The 17,345-nt window shown below is 42.7% G+C and overlaps 1 protein-coding gene across 5 annotated transcripts; it reads right to left on the bottom strand.

The window, feature by feature from the left end:
* Positions 1-731: 731 nt before the first annotated feature.
* Positions 732-16,899, bottom strand: LOC136621181 (platelet glycoprotein IX-like). 5 transcript variants are annotated; one of them, XM_066596458.1, is made up of 5 exons: positions 16,813-16,893; positions 16,616-16,736; positions 12,299-12,503; positions 11,457-11,671; positions 732-5,202 (listed from the first exon to the last, which is right to left on the bottom strand). In XM_066596458.1, exon 5 carries the CDS (start codon positions 5,199-5,201, stop codon positions 4,623-4,625), a length of 579 nt encoding a protein of 192 aa, XP_066452555.1. In that variant the 5' UTR covers position 5,202; positions 11,457-11,671; positions 12,299-12,503; positions 16,616-16,736; positions 16,813-16,893; the 3' UTR covers positions 732-4,622. The 5 variants fall into 5 exon arrangements, with proteins under 5 accessions (XP_066452555.1, XP_066452556.1, XP_066452558.1 ...); XM_066596459.1 differs by having other exon boundaries at positions 12,454-12,503; XM_066596461.1 differs by lacking the exon at positions 12,299-12,503.
* Positions 16,900-17,345: the final 446 nt, after the last annotated feature.

Below are 17,345 nucleotides of genomic sequence, written 5' to 3'. Positions count from 1 at the left end.
CCTATTGAAATCAGTGGTTTTGTTTCGTCCCATTATACGGCTGTGACTATCACGGCCACATAAGGGGAGAAAAACATGCTCATGCATGTTTTCTAAAATTAAAGAATTGAAGGAACTGAAGAGCTTAATCAGATGAGCATGGGCGCAACTACACTCAGTGGCACAGAGCGTAGTTGTGACTGAATGAGGAGAATCCCTTCCCCTTCGCCGGCTTTTCAAACTCCGCGCCAGAGAGCAAGAGTTTGAAAATAACCATAGGAAGACAGGTGCCGCCCGATCTTTCCTGCACGTAGTATTCACTATGTGTGGGAAAGATAGGGCAGGTCCTATCTTTTCTTGCCCGCACACTGGCGAGAATCCCGGTAGTGAAAACGAAACAACTGAAATCCTATTGAAATCAATGGATTTGTTTTGTCTCGTTATACAGCCGTGATTATTATAGCCGCATAAGGGGAGAAAACCATTGGAATCCAGGTGAAGGCCATGATATTTCAAGTATATTCCATGGACATCATGGAGATTTACCCCGACATTTAGAATTTCAATAGTTGAGTTTGTGGCATAACCATAAAGAAAACTTAATATAAATGTTTGGAGGCCACATTGTATGGATAGTCTGGTGGATGGATAGATGTTGACTTCATTCTACTTGAATTCAGTGCCAGCGTTTGTTTATCTGATTTTCATAAAAAATGCTAATAATTGAAATTGTGAGATTTACAAACACTGTATAAATGCCAGCAAATGTTTATTTGGATTGTGGAGAATTCGACAGAGAGGAAGACGTCCATGTCTGAGATGCCAGAAAGTTCCGTATCTAGCAGATGGTAAATACTACTTGGACAGGAGAAGTGCATAGAAATGACAAAATATTTGCTAGGCAGATGGAATCCAGTTACAATAAATTAGCCTTGATCCAGGAGGGAAGGTCTACAGAATTCTGAATAACACAAGTAACATGGAATAGTTAAACTTTAATTTACATCAAGGGGAAATCACTGTAATTAACGGTAAATGTAGAAAGTTAGAACAGTAGGAAGATAAAGTTCATTATCATAAAGACATTTATCACTTAGAATTCCGCAAGCTGAATGTAAAATGTAATAACCTTACTCATTGTGTATAAGAGGAAGAACTTGCAGATGCTGGCCTCTCATGCAAAATCTACTGGGTTCCTCACCTATCATGTGATATTTACAGAGCCGAATCACATTATTATGACCACCAGCTAATATCCGGAGTAACTGCTGTATGCTGTTCGGGCAGCAGTGTGATGGGCTGGGAGAGACTCAGTAAGGAGTCGATAGGTTGTCTTCGGTATCTGGAACCATGATGACTGCAATGCATCTCACAGTTGTTGGAGGGTACAGGGGAAGGGGAGTGGATCCATAGAACGAACATGGTAATTGAGCTGTTTTCACAAATGTTCAATTGGGTTCAAGTCTGGGGAATTAGAGAGACAGGGAACTACCTGGAATTCTTGGTCATGCTCTTCCAACTACTGTCAGACATTTCTAGCCGTGACATGTTATATTGGCTTACTGTAAGATCCCATCTGCCCCAGAGAAGACATACAGCATGTATGGGTGTAGGTGATCTTCAAGGATGGATTCTTAACCAAATCAGGTCCGAGCGCCTTCCCCTGGATGAGTGGCCCAGAGAATGCTGTGAAAACATTCCCCAGACCATAACACTGCCACCACCAGCTTGTGTTCTTCCAGCAATGGCTGCAGGGTGTTTGTTCTCTGATGCTTCTCTTCTGACACACCAACATCCATCCGTTCAATGAAGCAGAAAACGTGACTCATTGGAGAAGGCAACACTTTGCCAATCAGCGGTGGTCTAATTCCAATTCTGTTGCACAAGTTGAACCCTATTCTTCTGATGCAGCTTTGTTAGCATTGGTGCAGTAACCATCCATCCACTTCAGAGCACCCTATGCAGTAGGCTTTGCTGAATTGCTGGTTCATTTTCATGGTGCGCTGCTCCACTGTAGTGTATTCGTCAGCCCTCATGTACCTTTAGCTGACGTTTTGGACTTTCACATCAATAGCACGTGGTGCTCTGCAGTTTCCACGTCGGTTATTTCTAAATGTCCACTCATGTACCATTTGTCCCCTCATGATACACTTTCATCATAGCAGCACACGAACAGTTCATTAACTGTTTGACAATTGTTGCCACTCTCGACCCAAAAGCCAACAATCATCCCTTTTTGCAACTCCGATAAATCGCCTCTTTTACCCATGACAACAAGTGATATCTGAGCAGACCGCTTATCACACACTTTATATACCAACCAAGGCAGCCCACAACATGTTACTTCCTTCATGGGCTGCTAATGTGGAAAGTAGGAGGTGGCCATAATAATGTGACTCCACGGTGTATAATTCTAGTGTCTTATATGGTAAAGTGGCTTTTAGTCCCCCTCAAGCACCAAGGATGTATGTGAAACTGCTGCCCTTCTACAGCTCTGACTCTATATATGATGTAAGCAAGCCATACATTTAGCAAAACTAGATCTTAAGTAATTGACCCAGGATATATGGTTTTAAAATTATCTCCACTTCCATTAATAATCCAGTCAAGGTTGAGAGGATCATTACTGAGAATGCTAGAAGACACAATTAGAGCATGACCGCTATGAACCCTGGATGTAACAATGGTTTTATTTGCTAGATCATGTGTGATTGGAATTGGAAAACAATTTTATATCATCAGAACCAGTCGCTTACACCTGCAGCATGTACAAGCCTAGGCAGGCCGTCTTCCTTAAACGTATGTACAAAAATACCCCACTGTACAATAATATCTATATAGGTAGAAAGATTTCCCCTACTATTCTGCCAGTTAACAGTTACGTAGATATGCAATGTTCTTATTCATAGTAAAAAAGTGTTTTTCACAGCTCATCTTTCAAGAAATATTTAAAAGCTGTTATCAGACTAAGGCCGGTCTCACATGACGAGTTTTGAATTGGGAATTCCGCAATTGCCATCTGCGCAGACAATCCGCGGTAAAACGTGGGCACTGAAAGACATGTAGTTTCGAATTTTCATTCACCCCCGCTGGTACGAATTGTGTATTCCGTAAGCAGAAGAAAAATTGCAGCATGCTGTATTTTATCGCGGATTCTGTGCAGACAGCATCCATTGATGTCAATGAATGCGTGCAACCTGCAGCCCATACGCAAATAACATTGCATATGGGCTGCAGGTACCCATGTTATCTATAAGCAACGACGCAGGAAATACAAACAAAAAACCACCTGAAATACGCATGACCACCTGCATGCCTCCGCTGTCATACACAATACAGATACTTGCCGTATGCAGGGTCACCGGCCAGGCTTACAGCCGGAATCCGCATACGGAATCTGAACTGGTTGTGTGAGCCCAGCCTGAGCCTGCCTGGTGATTTATGCTGCCCTTTTACGTCCGAGCTAGATGCCAAACAATATAATAACTCAGAGAACAAAAAGTCTGAATAAAAAAACTAAAAATGGAAGAAAAGGGGAATAATGCCCTAACCTACTAATATGAGAAAACCTTATCTAAAAGCAGGACAAATGCCCTAATGAGGCCAGCCCCACTTGTGGAACCTGTTGCAACCTTGATGGTAACGAAGGGAGTGACAATTGATAGATGGAATTCACATTGGTCTTTGCAGTGCAAGGAAGTAGATGAACATAGCCCAGATAAAATAATAAACACTGTAGATTTATTTGACACAGCACTGGAATGATGGGACATTAATGCAACCAAAAAAGTACCAGACAGATGAAAGCATCGTGGAATTTCACATCCAAGGAATCCCCTGCTGCAGCTGTTACAGCCGCAGCAGGGGATAGCGGGCAGCACACTTTATGTGCGCATAAACACAGCCAAGTGCGTTTTTTTCAGCGTGACGCAAAAAATGCGCAGAAAACAAACACCTGTCTGACTGATCCCTCAAGCTGTCAATCATCCAGTTTGGGCTGGGTGAGCAGCACTCTCACCATCTCTGCAAAGATTTTTCCTGCCAGTGCAATGTGTTTTGCGAAAAAAAAACTCATCACATCACGGCACATGCAATTGTCATGTGTATTTTTCACACACATGAAAATTGCATGCCTTAATAGCAAAAAAAAAAAAACCGCATTGCTCTCACATGAAAATTGCATGTGTGATACAATTTTATTTCTTCTCCCATGGAAAGAATGGGCAATATAGTCCAAAAAAATAGGACATACTTTAACTCATCTATTACTGAGCATCGCTGCGAGAGAAACTTTACCCATATAAATAGATCCATTGCAAATAATACACAAAACTTGCCCATGTGAATACAGCCTTGGAGTCTATCTAGGATTTACCCTGTTCCAGATTACATAAACCCATAGATCACAGAGCTCATCTTCTCTCCCTCTATCATACCCTGCTCTTAGATAGGGCAGCATATTTCACCTGACAGGTTGGCTTTACGCCTTGGCATATATGGTCTTTCATTTTTTCCTGAAGTTTTCTATCCACGCACATTAATACCGGGTGTATTTGTCACTTTATTCGTAATGACAATATTAGTATATGTTATCTGTTTCAAAGACATTCTACAAGTTACTTATGAAAACTAACTTTAGGAGTCTAATATGTCCTTAACTCAATGTCATTATCACTTACTTTGATTTTAAACTTTATCATTTTGAAAGTTTTCAAGCATAAGATCATTAGAAAGAGCAAGAGAGAAAGGAAAGCGTAAAGAAAGGCATCATTAAATAGAAAGTCTGAACACAGTCTTGTGCGCCTCAAGCAAGAAGTGATTTCGTCTCTTCTTAACTGGCTGACTGGTTTCCCATACAGCGAAGAGGGATAGACACATTTTATCCCGCTGACTCCGTCCATGTTTCTATCAGAGAGCCACATAATTAAGTACCAGATCTTGCAGTCACAATGCAATGGATTGGAAGATAAATTCAACTTTTTTAAGTTTCTCAAGTTATCAAAAGCCCCAGGAGGGACTAACGTTAATAAGTTATCCTGTAGGTACAACTCATCTGTTTCCTTTGGTAGGGGTGGAACGTTCTTCAGGTTCTGGGAGCTGCAGTCCACCCGTATTGTACTAACAGTCAAGTTTATACATTTACATTGTACAGGGCAATAATTTCCATGAGCAACTGTCAGGAACCAGATCCCAAGAAGTATTAGATTTGGACCAATCAGCATCCTGAAAAAGATGACCAAAAGTAGATAAGAGAATCATTTAGAGCTCAGTGGTCACGTGACCATGCTTGATGTTTTAAGGCATCTATAAATTAGCATGCTAAAGTGGAGTTAGTGGGTGCACCAGAAGACAAATATGTAGAGGGTCGGTCAGGTTCAGCAATGGGAAAGGGGTGTAGTACAGAGGTTGAATATGAGATGCCATAGAAGAAGGGGGTCTATGAAATCTCTGTTAGCCAGAACATAAGAACGCTTCCCATTCTGGCGCATTTCAGTCAATCGTATATTATACAATTGGTTATTAATATTATTGGCCATCATGTAATACTACATTACCACTGCAGGGAAAATGCACATCTGGCCTCAGAAGCCAAGCCTGTGGCAGGAGCTGGACCTATGACAATCAGCTGATCATTGTAGCAGATTCTTTCTAAAAGCTGTTTCACTCTGATGAGATAACCTCTTTAATAAAAAGGACCTTTTTAGGACCTTTATTTATCAGCCAGAGTGATGAATGACTACAAAGACTGATTCACACTTTGGAGGACCAACAAGTCTATGCATTACATGAATAGTCCATTGATTTAGCTGAGAATACTGTAATACTTCATTTCTCCTTTGGTGGTGCTGTAAGAAAATTGAAGACCTTTTGCTTAATTCCACTACAGATCTAGGTAATCACTTCGGTTCCAAGCTGTGAGATACCCTGTTATTAGGAAGGCATTTTAAATATAAAGGGAATGCTCGAAGTAAAAAATCCTTTAAGAACTGTTACTTTCCCACTGTCTCAGATTGACCTAATAATCAGGAAGAGCAGTAGTTAAAGTTACTGTAAATGTATCACCCCTTTAAATAACGCACATGATCTATATCTTGCTTGAAGATAATAGGTTACCATGTTATTTATTCTGGAATAGCCTTCCCAATGGGGAGTAGTAAATTGACTTGGATATAATTATCAGTTGCTAGTTGTGGGGGTTGTGAGTGATCCTATAATTAAACAGTCACATAAAGTTGAGGAGTTACTTCCAACTTTAAAACTCTGTCGCATTTAACCTTCTCTGACTTACACATGTTTAGCTGTATACTCGTATTAATTGCCTCTTGTTCTCATTGTAGTTTTCTTACTGAATCTATCTGGGAAAACCAATGACAGTGCATTTTAATTGTTACATTTTTGCTTCTACGTGGCTATTTTCCGAAGCCTGCTAAATTGTAAGAGGTAAAGATGGAAGTTAAATTTATGGGGCGTGAAATTAAAAGTTGAAAATTTGATAAGGCAAATATAATATATTAAGATTAGAGGTCGGTTTTCTTATAACATTTTTTCACTTGGCTCATGGATATAAATATAGCTACAGTAAATATACTTAGTATACTAAGATCAAGCATTTAATAAGCAGGACTACATAGACAGTATGAAGCTGAAAAAATTCTTAAAGTGACCTTCCGGTTTTGGGACAAAATTTTGTACCAGGACAGAAAGGGAGGAGAGCACACTATATGCAGTTATTTTTCACTGCTGCCTCTCTGATCCAACAGTTCTGGGCCTGTTCAAAATGTCTGTAGCAATTTTTGAACTACTTAGGCCTCCTCCCCACGAACAGATTTCCACCGCGTAATTCGCGGCGAAAATCCGCTGCGTTGCCCGCAGCTATTAGGTTCTATTGAACCTAATAGCTCAGGGCACACAGTGCGGAATTCCACCGCGGAATTCCGCACCGTGAAATCTCCCGTCCTCACCCGCGGCATGCTCTATTTGCCGCGGGTGTACACGCTGACGGCTTCCATTGCAGTCAATGGAAGCCGTCTGTTCACGCTATCTCACGCTGTAACACAGCGGAAGATAGCGTGAAAACGCTTTCCCGCATACCGCCACCGCGTCATATGACGCGGCCGGCGCGTCACATGACACGGCCGCCGCGTCATGTGACGCAGTGGGCGTGTCATGTGAAGCGGCGGCGAAGCGTCATGCGGGAGCGAAAACGCCAGATCCGCTGGTAAGTATGGGGTCTCTGGGGGGCGCCGTGACGGGCTTCACCGCGGAATATTCCGCGGCGGAGCCCGCCACGCTCGTGTACAGCCGGCCTTAATGGACATGATGCACTGCTTTCTGATTGGCCAGCACAAATCATGTGAGCAGCCCTGGCCAATCAGAGAGCAGGTATAGTGCATTGGTAATCTAACGCTACTGTGAGGAATAGGTAGTCTGAAGATTGCATTGACCATCTTGGATAGTCGAAAACTGCCAGATCAGAGGGACAACGGAGCATAACAACTGCAGGATGACCTGCCGACTGCTCTGGTACCAGGACAGAATTTTGTCCCCAGACCAGAGGATCACTTAAGAGGAGTTGTCTGCTTTGGACAATGTCTTTTTGTTAGAAGGGTCCTCGGACAATAAACTTATCATAGGAAATTCATCTTCTGGGACCCCCAATGATCAGCTGAATTTGCAGTGGAGCCAACAACAACTCCTCTACAATGCTGCCACAGGAGAAATTAAACATTAAACTGTGCCCATTGCAATCAATATGTTATTTGTGTAATGCACACCTGTGCGGGTTCATTCTGGATCCTGCAGAGAGACACTCTTTGTAGCTTCTCTCTTTTGAGTGATACATAGAGGACTAGAATGGTACCCCCAACACCAACCTCACCCTATTATTTGTGAACTAGAAAATGTTTATTTCTAAAACAGGCAACCACTTCAAGCAAATTCATACAGTCTAGTTAGAATATATTTGACACAGGGGCTTTTTTTAGCCATTATGAGTGCGAAAGGCAAAAAAAGTTTTAATGACATCTTTGACTTTTGGATCTTGATTGCAGCGACATAAAACCGAACCGAACAGAGTTGGATGGACCCCCATTGACTATATTTGGGTCTAACTGCTTAGCTGGCCGGTTTTTGGATGAAAGAAAAAACAATACATGCAGTGCTTTTTCTTGCGGTATTTTGAACCAGATCTGCAACAAAATCTCCGTCAGGAAGTCCCGACGCAGATGTGAAAGGGGCCTTACAACAGCATTCTTGATATCACTGTATACAGGAGATGTATATAGTGATATTTACCATATATACAGAGATATGAAGCATGCTGGTATAACCTGGGTATTCTCTCTATATAAGTATATGTACTACTGGTATAGGTTATACATCTCCTGTGTATATTTGAACACAATTAAAAAAAACATCAAAAACCTGCATGTGGTTTAAAAAAAAAACACATGTATTGTTTAAATCTACATGCAGTTTTTAATAGTGTATACCAGGGGTGTCAAACTCATTTTCACCGAGGGCCACATCAGGCTTATGGTGACCTTCAAAGGGCTGATTGTAAGGTCTCCTGCAGACGGCCGGGTCGGATCCCGCTGTGAGAATTCTCGCAGCGGGACCCGACCCTCGGCAAGAACCAGCGCGGCACTCACCTGCTCCCGCGGCTCCGGCTCTCTGATGTGCCGGCTGCCCCGCACAGTAATAGAGCATGCCGCGATTTGCTTTCCGTGCGAGATTTCGCGCAGACAAATCACAGCCGTCTGCATAGGATTGCGTTTTCTAACGCAATCCTACAGCAGCTTCCACGGGCGGAAATTGTGCGGGAAATCCCACCGTGGAATTTCCGCCCGTGTGCAGGGGGCCTAAGACAGTACAGTAAGGTAATTTCCGGATAGTGTTAATAGACAAATGGCATTTGTCTATTAACACTATCCGGTTTGGTTTAAGCATTTGTCTATTAACACTATCCGGAAATTACCGACTATAGTGGGGTCCTTAGCCCCTAACCATCTCGTCTAAGAGGATACAGTTGGGCACTTGCCTTTAACCACATCCAAATAAAGGCATATTCTTCTGCATTATTAGACTGCCTTGGATCGGCATCAGTGCCTCACAATCTAGTACCCCCTTGGACTGCAACTGAGGGACCAGTTTCACCTAATTTTTTCTGGTTCTTTTCCAGTGTGGAACTTTCTGTTCCGTCATTGTTTGTTTTTGTTTGTCTATATTTTTGTGAGGCTCTAAACGATTTTAAACGTATCTATTATTAAAAGTTATATTTTAGGGGATGCACTCAGTGAACTTTTTGCGATTGCGTATTACGCAATTCCTACTTGCAAATGTGAGCAGAACTACATATGGCAACATATTTAATTGTCTGCGAATTACCACGTATCACATGCATGTACAGCGTCTACATCGTATCCTGAATCTGCGTTGAAATATCACCCACCTACTGCAATAGAACTGGTCTGCTAATGGGAAAAAGACTTATTCTATGCTCCCTAAGGCACCAAGGCTTCTATATCCCCTAAATTACGGCCCCGGTGGACATACAGCTGCTTCTTTAGCCCTTTAAGGATCAAGAGTGGTAGATATACGATGCTTGGTACTGGGCTTTAATCCGGGCCATTGGCATGTGTTTGTCTAGAAAAAAGAATCTATATACTTGAGATTTTCATGCATGTGAAAAAAAAATAAAAATCGCTTGTGCTTTCAATATTTAAAATGGTAAAAATCGTATTGCCACTACAGGATGGGGTATATTCTTCCCTGTAACTACAGTGGAACAAGTGTGAATGACCCCCAAAGGTCTTACATGACGTCATGGGGGACATAGATGATAAAAAAATTACAAAAATAAGTTAAAGGGGTTGTCCCGCGGCGAAATCGAAATTTTTTTTTCTACCTACCCCCACATTGTGCCCCGTTAACAACAATCCCTTTGTTATTTAAAAAAAAAAAAAAATCGCTTACCTGCATCCCCGTTCGGGCAGTTTCTTCTTTTAAAGATGGCCGCCGGTCCTTTCCCAATGATGCACCGCGGTTTTCTCCCATGGTGCACCGCGGGTCTTCTCCCATGGTGCACCGTGGATGTCTTGCGTTCCACTGCCGATTACAGTCACCTAATTGGCTGATCGGCACCACGTGACGGAGGCGGAGCTACGATGACGCGGAGAAGACCAGCTCTTCGGCACGAGCATGGAGCAGAAGACCGGACAGCGCAAGCGCGTCTAAAGAAGCCAGAAGCTGCAGAAATTAGTCGGAGCCATGGAGACGGGGACGCCAGCAACGGAGCAGGTAAGTGAATAACTTCTGTATGGCTCATATTTAATGCACGATGTATATTACAAAGTGCATTAATATGGCCATACAGAAGTGTATAGACCCACTTGATTTCACGGGACAACCCCTTTAAATAAAATTACAGAATAGACTATAAATCTATACATAAAAAAGAAAACGACGCACCGTCAACGCCAACCAAAATCATTGCCATATGTGCCCTGTAATCCAAAACTATGCAAATTATACATCAAAATGTCCGAAACAAAATGAGGAACCCATTCCTGTATTTTATTGTAGTGGAAATATACTGATTCTAAAAATAAACAATAACAAATAAAAAAAAAGTTTTTTTTAGCTTTTTGCTCCCAATAAAACTAAAAAAAGAAAAAAAAAACGTTAGTTCAAAAATTAGCCGTACATGTTATAGGAAAAAAAACGCTGCAAAAATAATTTTGGTAGTTGAAAAAAAAGGGCAGTAAAACCACCACATGGGTAAAATCCCTAAAAGGTGTCGGGTCCTTTAGGACCAAAACACCCTGTCCTTACGGGGTTAACTGCCTTGTGTTAGATTGATGCTTACTGGGGGTTGAATTGTGTAGAGGGCTGTATTAAAGAGTAAGGTCGCATGTCCACTAGAAAAATACAATCCACGCAGAATCTGCAGCGGATTTCCGCGACGGATTCTGCGTGGATTTGCTTTAAATGGTTTTTTTTTTTTTGCATGCAGATATCAATGTGATAGCAATGTTGCTGATCCGCGCGGAATCCGCGGCAGAATGGAGCATGCTGCGTTTTTTCTCCCGTGCGTGAAAAACGCAATTCTTTTAAAATGCCATCCGCGGGTGTAAAAATCTATTTAATGGACCGCGGATGGCCAATGATTCCCTATGGGCAAAATCCGCAATTCCATTTGGCTAGTGGACATGAGGCCTAAGGTTTCCCCTAGTACTTAGTTATTATTCCAGCCATATTTATATAATGTACTACAGCGTAATATGAATGCTCGAGACCCTGGAGGAGGGTAATACTGGGGGGCTATAAACAGTTTCCACTTTAAACCTTATATAGACCACATGTTGTTCAACAAATGAGTAGTCACAAAGCTGCACACGATTTCTTCCTGCAGATGCCCAAACAGATATTTAGTTCCAACGACATGCCAGAGATAACAAGAGAATCCTTTAGTTTACCTTTAGTTAATACTTGCATCCATCTAGGTCCATATCTATATGTCTTCATGTTTGCTGACCACAGATGCGGGAGACTGTGGTTACTCCGTTCGGCTCCCAGCGTCAGACCTGCATATGAGTGAGCGGATATATAGAGGATGGCGCAGAGAACCAGCATTAGTGCTAAGAGGCAGCCTTGCATTCCTGATGCGTGTGACAAGCTGACGTGACATGCCCTGTTGTCAGGGAGAGATAAGAGGCAGTAGTCAGGGCTACTAAACCGCCATCAGCAAACTACTGTTCAGGATTGATAAGGAGTTAGCAAGATATTCCAGAACTACATACAACCAGAAGTAATGGTTTCAAATTAAATGAGAGCTCATGAATATTTTCCAATGACTGCATTCTGTTTATAATAGGAGCTGGATCCGCTGGACAATGGTGCTGGAAGACCTTACTGAGTCAAGAGTTCTGTTGTGGGGTCTGTCACTTTGACATCAATAATAGTGATGCATCCTGTGTTATTCTTGCTATCAAATCTTACAGAATACATGATGGAGGTTCTGAGCCTTTGGGGCTTATTCAAATGGGCGATATTCCCGCGAGTTTAATCTGATTGCGAAGTGGACAGAACTCGCACAGGAAAAGAACCCATTCATTTCAATGGGTTTATGTACACAGGCAATTTTTTCACTCACACCTGTGATGCCCTGTGAGAGACAACAGCTTTTGTAGTAGCCTATTCGTGAGGCCAGCTCTTGTAACGTCCTGCGTGGGATATTGCAGGGAAAATGGCAAACTACCCAAGCATACGGCTGGAGTTGGGAGGGTGTAGTGCATGGACCTGTCATGGTGGCACTTACCAACTCCTCGTCCTGGAAGGAGTTACCACACCAAAGGATAGGGCCAGTAGTCCTCAGAATGAGAGGAGTAGTAGTTGTCTGTTCGTGACGCCACTGTTCCACACACCGGCATGCATACATGGGAAATAAAATAACACCAGACAAGTGTATAGTACCTCGGGTCCCCCGGATCAGTTGAGGCCTGGTAAAACTTTACTAGTGACTTCTGAAACACAGTACAACAAACTTCAGCAGGCAGACTTAACAGTGCAGGCATATTAGTAATATTCAGACAACTTGACATGAAAGTCAATGGCCACAGAATGGCAGTAATTGTCACCCCGCTCTCATAGACTTCAATACGCGTGGGTGTCAGTTAAAGGTGTACCATTGTACGGTGATACAGACTTCAGACAGCCGCATGGAATTATACACAGATTTAAGATTATTTTCAAAGGTTTGGTAGACTTCTGCACTGGCCATGCTTGAGGGAACGTACAGTCACTAGAAGGAGTTACTTACAAAGGCTCTCTGGTAATAGGACTTTTGGGGAAAAACACTTAGGCTCACTCACTCCCATTCTCAGTCCTTTCTTAAAGATGCAGTCTTTCCTTCTCCCCATCTTCAGAAACATAAGGGATAATGGAGCCCTCATGTGCCTCTGCGGTAGCAAACCATCAGATGGAAGATGGGTGCTCCTCAGCAGACAAGATGGATCTCTTTTCTCAAACCCAATGATTCATACTTACAGACTCATTAGTACCACATCACATGACACAGAAAGATACATTCAGCAGACAGGCAATGATTTAAAGAGCGTTATCCCTTCAGACGCTGCAGCTGTGCAACACACATACGGAAAATAGACATGCCAGTATTGCACAGTGCATCCACATAAGACAGCTATGCATGACAATTATGGAGGGGACCAGGATGTTGTTCTGGGACACTACACACCAATTGTCCAGGTAGGAAAATTTGCTGCAAGTCCTATTTCTGTGCAGGACTCAACCAAAAATAGTATAATGTGCAGTGTCCCACACATGGATGGAGTGTCAGTGTGCTCTGTTATGTGAGTTTTGCCCATGTACCTCAGGTGCAACTCACTATTGATCATGTGTTTGCAACCTTAAGGTGGCTTCACACGAGCAAATGCACAAAAACGCCTGCGATAGTATTTTACTGTAGTTTTTGCACATATGTATGAGAATGCCTCATACATAGAGCAAGGAGGTGTACACATAGGCAGTGCTGCAGGACACAGAGTCCTTACTGTTTCATAATACGGGGTAACTAAACTATTGAGCCAGAGGCGTAACTTGAAGCTCCTGGGCCCCAATGCAAAACCTGGAATGGGGCCCCCAACTATAATGCTTTATTCATAGTACTAGGCTCCCTATATGGAGAAGAGATGCCTTATGCCTATATGGAGAAGAGATGCCTTATGGGCCCCCCAAGGCTCCTGGGCCCGGGTGCAACCGCATCCCCTGCATCCTCTATAGTTACGCCCCTGTATTGAGCTAATATTTAGAGCTGAACAAAGTGCTTGCTTCAATTCATGTCTTATACTTTATTTGCTTCATTGTTCAGTGTAATAAGGTAACTTGAATATCAGATCAATATGGTATGTGTGACCATAATTACAGGTTGTCCTCCCCCAGGCTACTTGCATTACTATCCCAATTTCAACAATCCTTGTTGGTTCCAATCACCATTTTATCTGGATGGATATGAATTGGTAACTACTGCTGTGCATGTTGATTTGTACAGATTATTATTTATCTTTAGAGGGGATTTCCAGGACTACTGATGAGTGAACTTTAAAAAAGTTCGATTAAGCCTGTTCAAACTTTTGTAAAAAGTTTGGTTTCCAATAATTTCAAACTGAACTGGAAGTTCACCAAAAATTCCTAAAACTGGTGTATAGCACATACTAAAGGCCCATTTACACGCAACGATTATCGCTCAAAATTCGTTAAAACAATGGCATATGAGCGTTAATCGTTGCGTGTAAATGCTCCCATCATTTACTCTCAGCTGAACAATGATTTTAAGGTGAGCTTAAAATACATTGTTCAGCCAGCGAGTAGATAGCAGGGACCGCATGTTGTGTTTACTACAGGAGCAGCTGATTACATTGTATTCATGCTGGCAGCCCGTGCCAGCTCCTGCAAGAACAGAGGAGCTGATTGCAGAGGTCAGACCACCTTGCTGAGCTCTACAAGCAGCTCCCTGATGCTCATTTGCATGCAAATGAAGCTGATAAAGTGCTAATGGACATTAGTGCCCATTAGTACTTTATGCAAAATGATCGCTAAAACAGTCAATTTGCATGTAAATAAGCTTTAAGAGCCATAAATCCGTTTATAATACTCTTAGAGATAACACTGGCTCTTAGGCAGTGTTATACACCAGTGTTCAGGACTAGTGTTGAGTGAACTAAACCAGTAAAACTCTGTTTCATGTAGAACTTTGCTAAAATCTCAGTTTGGGCTCATCCTGGATGGAACTTTTAGCAAGCTTCCACTTAAAACAGGCTTCTACTTGTTTCATGTGCCTAACTGTATCCAGGACTCAAAAATCAATGACCTATCCTCAGGACAGGCCATGAGTATACGATCAGTTGTGGTAACACAAGGCCCGCCGGCCGAATCCGTCCCGCTGCCTCTGGTAATCGCACTGTTACTGCTGATCCTGGGCGCACACTGTGACGTCAGTGTGCAGCCGGGATCCTTCTCCCCTGAGTCCCCTGCTCTTCAGTTCCGCAGGAGAGGACTCAGAGGGAGGAAGCGTTCCGGGCTACGCACTGATGTCAGTGTGTGGGAGGGGGAGCAGCGCTAACAGCAAGGAGGAGGTAAGTATATGGGTTGAAGGGATTAATATTGCTGCCTGAGGGACAGGGTTAATATTGCTGCCTGGGGAGGTTAATATTGCTGCTAGGTGGGGGGAGGGGGTTACTATTGCTGCTTGGGAGACAGGGTCTGGGAGACAGGGTTAATACTGCTGCCTGGGAGGTTTAATATTGCTGCTGGGTGGGGGTTAATACTGCTGCTGGGTGGGTGGGGTGTTAATATTGCTGCTGGGTGGGGGAGGGGGGTTAATACTGCTGCCTGGGGGGGGGTTAATATTACTGTGAGGGGGTCACTATTTCTACTGGGGCCACTGTGGTGGGGGGCGCTATTTCTACTGGGGCCACTGTTGGGGGGGTTGCTATTTCTCCTAGGGCTACTGTGGGGGGGGGGGGGTCGCTATTTCTGCTGGGGCCACTGTGGGGGGGCGTCGCTATTCCTACTGGGCCCACTGTGGGGGTCGCTATTACTAACTGGCCCATGGTGGGGGTCGCTATTACTAATTGGCCTACGGTGGGGGTCGCTATTACTAATTGGCCCATGGTGGGGGGCGCCATTACTAATTGGCCCATGGTGGAGGTCAATATTTTTACTAGGGCCACTATGAAAGTCACTATTACTACTGCGAGCACTATAAGGGTCACTATTACTACTGCGAGCACTATAGGGGTCACTATTACTACTGCGACCACTATAGGGGTCACTATTACTACTGCGACCACTATAGGGGTCACTATTACTACTGCGACGACTATAGGGGTCACTGTTACTACTGCGAGCACTATTACTACTGCTAGTACTATAGGGGTTAGCATTACTACTGCGAGCACTATAAGGGTCACTATTACTACTGCGACCACTATAGGGGTCACTATTACTACTGCGAGCACTATATGGGTCACTATTTCTACTGAGACCACTATAGGGTAGGGTTGTGCAATCAAAAATCACTTATGCCTGCATATTTGGGCACGCAAAAAAGAACGCAGATGGGCCCACTGAAATGGTGCGCAAATATGCAGTAAATGCACAGGTTACCTGCGCATTCACCATGTTTTTGCGTGGCCCATTCACTTCAATGGCCTATTGGGGTGCGTAGTACGCAACAAAATAGGTCATGCTGTGTGAAAACATACATCATGTGAATGAACTCATTGAACTCAATGGCTTCTATTCACTGCATGTTATGTACGCAAATACGCTTGTGAGAACAGGCCCTTACTATACTATCTTACAATTACAATCAGGCCTTTGAAGGCAACCATAAGGCTGATGCGGCCCTCGGTGAAAATGAGTTTGACACCCTTGCACTAAAAGATTCAAAATATACAGTAATATAAATCAATACTTAAAATATGTAAAATGCGCAATTTCTGCAAACTGGGAAGAAAGCATCCCTTGCAATTCTAATACCATAGAGCTTATTGCATATCAATCCGTGTTATATGAATCTGTAAAACAGCCCTTATAGAAATTTATGTATCCTTACTGTACTTCCATACAGAGACTTTTCTCTTTGATTCATGCTGTACATAATAGCAGCCACACAGATGCACCAAACTGCAGCACTCCGACACTCGCACCAAAGCCCAAATGCTCTTTCCTCAAACCTAGGTAAATTCAAAAGCAAAAGTAATTTTATCAACTCTGTATACATTTCCCATAATCACCTGAAGCAGTTCTTACCTCATTAAGTCATTCTACAGCATTTAAGTTCTATGGACAGTCCACTGCGAATATTTTGACTATTACAAGTCATTTTCAAGCTGGCACCTAGTGAGAGGTATATCAATACTGGAAGACACACAGACACGCCCAGCTCTTCTGATGCCCAATAAGTTTGAAGAAAGAGATAAAAAAACACGTTTTTGCTTATTCATATTAACCCTTTATCATCCAGATTGCTGTAAAGCCACTTTAGCACTTCTATATTTCACCGCATATATTGCAAAAGTATTTGCAAGCCAAAATCAGGAATGGAACATAGGCAGTGAAAAAGTATAATGTAAAGATTTGCATCTCTTCCGTGCCGTAGACCTACAGTTACAAGAAAAAAATTGAGCAAACTATTTGGAATTACTTGGACTTCTGCATTGATTACAAATAAAATGGGATCTGATCGTTATCTACATCACAATTATGGACAAACCCCATCTAACTAAACTAATAACACAAACATTTGTACTGTTCATTTCTGTTATTGCACCCATTGAGTAAAC

Source organism: Eleutherodactylus coqui, chromosome 3 (genome assembly GCF_035609145.1).
Source record: "Eleutherodactylus coqui strain aEleCoq1 chromosome 3, aEleCoq1.hap1, whole genome shotgun sequence".
Classification (NCBI taxonomy): Eukaryota; Metazoa; Chordata; class Amphibia; order Anura; family Eleutherodactylidae; genus Eleutherodactylus; species Eleutherodactylus coqui.
This window is presented reverse-complemented; position numbering and strand designations above follow the sequence as displayed.